The following is a 5,653-nucleotide window of genomic DNA, read 5'->3' as shown; positions in this document are numbered from 1 at the left end:
TTTTTTTTTTTTTTTTTTTTTTTTTTTTTTTCGGAAATATGCTCCTGTCAAGGTTTATTTCCCCTAGCAAACCACCTTCGCTACTGCCAAGAGCTCGAGGCGGGGACAGATTAAATACCGGATTATTCTCTTGGTGGGAAAAAAATACAGAACATTTGCTGTCCCCGTTCGCCCGCGTCAGAGACGTTAAGGCCACTTTCTGTCCCTGGGAATTTCAAATCTGACGGAAAAAGGACGCCCAGAATTAGGTGATTATAACCCAACATATCCAGACACCGGGAACTAAAGTATACGTCGCCGGATCCCGCCAGAGTTATTTGAAGCGAAACTGAACTAATATTTTTTTGTCTTCAATTATGTTTTGCGTTTTATATTAGGAATGAAATACTGCTCTGACATTAATGTTTCAATAAATACGCTAAATATACAGTCATAATTTGCTCCCTCTGTCTCTTGTGTCCCTCTGCACATCCGCTAAAATGTTATACCCAGCATTTTAATTTCTAGGGGAGCCGAGGAAATAGAGACCCTACTTTGTTTAGGTACGCTTTGTTTTTTAATTTTCTGTTTGTTTTCCTTTCAAATCCTTCTTCCGGTACATTTTTTTTAAGTCTCCAAATAAAACTCCTCGCACATACAACTCTACACAGCAAAGCCAGGCACAATAAGTTCCCCACCACCATTTTAAAACATTCTCGGTAACGCGGGGAATATAAATAATAATTATCTCCGAATCGTGTGCAGGGACGGACGTCGTGCAGCAATGCATCACGTCGCTTAATTATTTTCGTTGGTGATATATTTACTTGTAAAACATATTAGGGATGTATTTTAGGACGCTGGCGGCAGATTGGTGAGAGGGGAATATGTAATACAACAGCAATTTGTACTTGAAAATGTATGTGCCAACAGCTTTTGGACGGTAAATGAAGGTAATAAATAACACGAACACACACACACACACCTACACACCCGCTCTCCCCAAAGCTCCGAGGCCGCAGCTCCCCGCCGGAGGGATGGAGGGGTGCGGGGGGCTGCGTGGGTGCAGATACGCGGGAGCACCGAGGCGGGGGCGGGTGGGCACGCCAGCCCGGCGGACGGGGAACATTTTCGCCACTCGGAAAACCGCAGAAAACCCCCCCGTTTCCCTCATTTCGGTGCCCGAAGCCAGCGCCCGGCGTATGTCTGCGCGGGGCACCGCGGATCCCCGCAGCCCCCTCCGTCGGGGTACCCCAGCGAGCTCCCGGCCTTCACTCACCTGACCGAGCCTCTCGCCCCCGGGGGGGCCGTTTGGCGAGCGGGGCTCCAGCCGGGCCCGAGGAGGAGACAGCGGATCCGAGAGGAGCCACCGGCCCGGCGGAACCGGGCGCGGAGCCGTCGGCGCGACCACCGCACCTCCGGGTGCGGGGATCACCCCGGTGGGGAGGGGGGGAACCCCGTGGCCGGTGGGCCTGATCCTGCTCCCCCCCTGCTCCCGGGGGCTCTCCTCCGCCGCAGGGCCGGGAAACACGACCCGCTCCTCCCGCTGGAGCCTGCGGGAGCCTGGGCGCTGACTTACATGGTAGCAGGGGTCCCATCCAAAATGTCACCTTACTCCTGCCAGCAGTCGCTCCCCTTTTTACCCTGTGAAATATATATGCGGCACAGCTATTTGAACAGTAGTGGGAATTTCAATTCGCTAATCCACGCTCGGGCTAGCGACGCTTAGCAGATTTGAACGGTAGGGAGTTCAGCGGGAAAACATAACCTTCAAACGCTAGCTCCGATTAAAAGTTACCTTAAAAAAAAAAAAAAAAAAAGAAAACCCAATAAAAAACACTGGAAAAAAAAACCCTGATATTTTACTAATGTCGGCCATATTCTCGTTGTGGGCTTCTTTCAAGGCGGCCCTGAATTATATCGCTCTGAGGCACGTTGTGAAAATAGAAGATCCTGTCTAAGATAGATCCTGCCTATCGCCCTCATCTCCGACCTGCACCACATGTAATTTGCGGCGCGTCTCGTGCAACAATTATACAGGTTGCGAAATATAACGGAATAAACAGAATTATTCACTCGGAGCGAGAACAAGTGTAACTCGCAAGTGGCTTTCTCCAGGCGATTTAGCGCCTTCGAGGAGAAGCGTTGCAGTGAGAGGGAAGAAAAGCGGTTTCTCCGTGGCTATCTGCCCACGGACGGCGGGTACCGTCGGTGGGAGACTGGCACCCGTAGCCCCCGAGCTCCGCGCAGGGTCCGACCGGGAGGAAGGGCTGCCCGCGGGTCCGGCAGCCCCAGCGCAGGGCTCCGCTGCCTGCTCCGGCTCCGCGGAACACCCCAGGCCGCCAGGATGCTGCGGGGGTCGGGGAGGCCGCCGGCTCCCACCCGGCTCTCCCCGCCCGTGGGCAGCCGAAGGCCCTGCCCGCTGGGGAGGGTTATGGCCCCCTCCGGCGGTGTGGCGAGCTTGGGGCTAGTCCTTGCCCCTAGTCCTTCGCCCAGGCCGCAGGCAGGCCGGGTCCTCGGCGTAGGGGCTGTCCCCTGTCACCCCACAGGGACACGCAGTCACCCCACAGCACAGCCCGGCCGCACGGCCTGGAAACCCACTCGTGTACCTCTCCCCGGCGGTTTTGGCCGCGGAACGGGGGAAATCTCCCTCAAAACCTCCCCGTCCAACCTCCGAAGGGACGCACCCGGCGTTCCCACGCTCCGCGGCCGCGGGTTACCCACGGCCTCAACAAGAAATCTCCGCGCTCCGCCGCCCCGACAGCCGACACCGACGGGCGAATAACGCGCCTTGCACACGGCGGGAAGGCTAAAACCTCGCACGGAGCGCAGAGCCCCCCACACGCCAGCCTCCTGGAAAACAGATCCCGCTCCCGCAGGTACTTTTCATGTAAGTTATGGCACGAATGAGTTACAGTCAGATCTGAGCGGCGGAAAGGGCTCTGCGCTGATCCCTGCGGAGGTGGGTCCTTTTGAATTTCAGAAATGTAAGGCTAGAAGCGCACGGTTAGTGCGGTATCCGATACCCTCTAAATGCACCGTAAAGGTCCCCCGATCGCCCTAATTAGAGCTGCAGACCACCGCAGGAGACAGGCGGCGAAAGCAAACCTCTCTTTGTGCCCCACCGGCCTCGCCCGCCACTCACAACACCGGCCGGCTCCTCGCACCGCACCACCGTCCCCCGCCCGGGCACCGGCATCCCCTGGACCGGGCACCGATTGTCACCCCGCGGCCTCGGGGGAGAGAAGCGAGGACACAACCTGCTGCGCGCTCTGCCTGCCCAGTCCAGAACATATTACATATATATGATATATATATATAGAGATAGATCGATAAGGCTATGAGGCGGTGCCCACGCATGTGCGCCCCACCGGCGGAGAGGATGCTGCGCGGGCGCGGCCAGGTGCGGGCGGGGCGCTGCGACGGCCACCAGGTGGCGCTGTCGGCCCGCGGATGCGGCCGTGGAGAGGAGCTGTCAAAAGTCAAGGTCACAAATCCGCTCTTTTTCTGGGTTGTGTGGTTGGTTTGTTTTTTTTTTTCCTCCTCAAGGTCAAGGTTTCAGGCCCCCCGGCCCCCAGCCCCCCTGCAAAACCGCTGTTTAACATTACCCAAACATTAATCGCTTAGGAACGCTGGTTGTCAGGCGTGCCTGCCCCCAGAGAAGAAATTCCGTCCAGAAAAAAATAACCCCACCACATATACATAACCTACATAATGGAAGACAACAGTATTACAATTACAAGACAGATACATTATATATATATTAATTTTTTTTTTCCTTACGAAATGCACGTAAGTATGGAAAAATAAAGAGTATTTCTTTCAGGTTTTGTTACAGTGACTATTTTATTAACAGTATTAATACTACTATACCTATCTACACGTCTTGGGTTTTCATTTTTCAGTAGAAATAATAAAAAAAAAAAATGAGGGTGCACAAGTACATTTTCACAGTGCGCTGATTTTTTTTTTTTTAATTATTTACAAGATAGCTTCTTATAGTGAATAAAAACAAAATAATGTGCTGGTTGAAATAACTGATTGGATTAAAAGGTGCTGTAAGAAGAATCCCTAAACGTCCTACTGCGGCCTCATAACAGACAATAAACAAGGAGAAACGACTATTTACTTATAGATCAAAATATAGATTACATAAATCAAAATACTTCTGGGGAAAAAATGTATATCAGTTCAAAGTTCTTGGATATTTTCCCCTCCAGGAAGTTTTTTTTTTTTTTTTGTATTGTATTGTATTGCAAAGAAATGCCAATGTTCACGTTCACCCAGAGTCAATATTTAAAATTTTCCGGGGACTTAGAATACTAATTCTTGAAGATTATTTGAGGTTTAAAATAGGCAGAGTCCTTTAAAAAGTATCTATTGTACGGTCTGCAGGAGAAAAAATAAACAACAAAAACCCCCCACTTCAGATGACAAATCATCTTTTGAAAATAAAACGTAAAACCAAAAGACGTCTCCAAGCAAATATTTTCCTTTCTACCCCCACTACTTTGCGATGTTTTTAATTTGCTATCAAGATAGTTCCTCCACAGAGCTTCCTTCATTACTGGTGTCTCTGAAATCCTTATTCAGTACCTTCGAGGTTTATTATTACTTTTTGACATTAAATGCATTGCTTAAAAACATACAGTAATTGTACATTTTTTTTTTCACTATGGTTTACCTGAGCAGTCATTCAACATACAGTTTGGATTGCAATGGAAGAAAACCAGCTTATGTGTCCACATCGACCTCCTCACGTCAACCAGCTCTCGCACCGTGGCCACGAAGAGTCTTCTCAAATAGTAAGGTCGCAGAAGTACTTACAACTCTCTCAGAAAACGGTGTGTCTCAATTGAAAGTGTATCTCTCGGGGCTGGGCGTGTGGCTTTACAGTCTGTCAGTGATACTGGCTGGCTGCTTGGGATTTCAGGAGAACTGTCAGTTTTAACCATTTTGCTACAGCAATATTAAAAAAAAAAATAAAAGAGAAGACAAAAAAAAAAAAAAAAAGCTATAATTCCAAAGATACAGATCTCTTGTTCTGAAATAAGAGGTTCATTGTCTTTTCTCTTTTTAATTATTATTAATAATTATTTTAATCTGAACACGAAAAAAAAAAAAGTTCTGAAACTTTTGAGTTGCTGCTTCTCCATTTTTTAATCCATTAACTGGTAGTCTTCAATTTGTTGATCACTTTTTTCTCTTTGACCCTTCTGTTTTGGAACCAGATTGTGACCTGTCTCTCTGACAGATTTGTAGTTGCCGATATCCTCCTCCGTTTGTCTTTGGTTATGAATTTATTTGTAGCGTATTCCCTTTCGAGTTCTTTTAACTGGACCTTTGTGTAAGGCACGCGTTTCTTTCTCCCACGCCTGTAGGAGTTGGCATCGGAGGGATGCGAAACGACGTCTGGAACAGAATGAAAAACAACAACAAAAAAATATAAAAACCAAGCAAGGCAAGCGTTAGAAAATGGCTCGAACCGCTCAGGACATCTTCAAGGGGTACCAGGGGTTAGAGTTACAGCTCACTCCTCCGCCTGCCCCGCTCCGGCTCAGCTACTAAAACCCGGCTCAAACATTTGGGATTCCTCTTTCCTGGCCGCCGCAGACAGCTTTTAGGCAGGGAAAGGCTTGCTTCTGTCAGACGGGCAAATAATCATAACAAACCC

At 49.2% G+C, this 5,653-nt stretch overlaps 1 protein-coding gene and 1 long non-coding RNA gene across 2 annotated transcripts in view; one reads left to right on the top strand and one right to left on the bottom strand.

The window, feature by feature from the left end:
• LOC106885541 overlaps window positions 1–436 on the top strand; it is a 2,400-nt gene extending 1,964 nt beyond the window's left edge. The window contains exon 3 of the long non-coding RNA XR_001411460.1: window positions 53–436. This is a non-coding gene — a long non-coding RNA (uncharacterized LOC106885541). The remainder of the gene's footprint in view (window positions 1–52) is intronic.
• A 3,370-nt stretch (window positions 437–3,806) lies between these two features.
• Window positions 3,807–5,653, bottom strand: part of HOXA13 (homeobox A13) — a 3,833-nt gene continuing 1,986 nt past the window's right edge. The window contains exon 4 of the mRNA XM_014937634.1: window positions 3,807–5,391. Coding sequence (XP_014793120.1) covers window positions 5,147–5,391 — 245 coding nt within the window. The 3' untranslated portion in view covers window positions 3,807–5,146. The remainder of the gene's footprint in view (window positions 5,392–5,653) is intronic.

The sequence above is a fragment of the Calidris pugnax genome, unplaced genomic scaffold, assembly GCF_001431845.1.
Source record: "Calidris pugnax isolate Ruff unplaced genomic scaffold, ASM143184v1 scaffold11, whole genome shotgun sequence".
In the NCBI taxonomy this organism is placed as follows: domain Eukaryota; kingdom Metazoa; phylum Chordata; class Aves; order Charadriiformes; family Scolopacidae; genus Calidris; species Calidris pugnax.
This window is presented reverse-complemented; position numbering and strand designations above follow the sequence as displayed.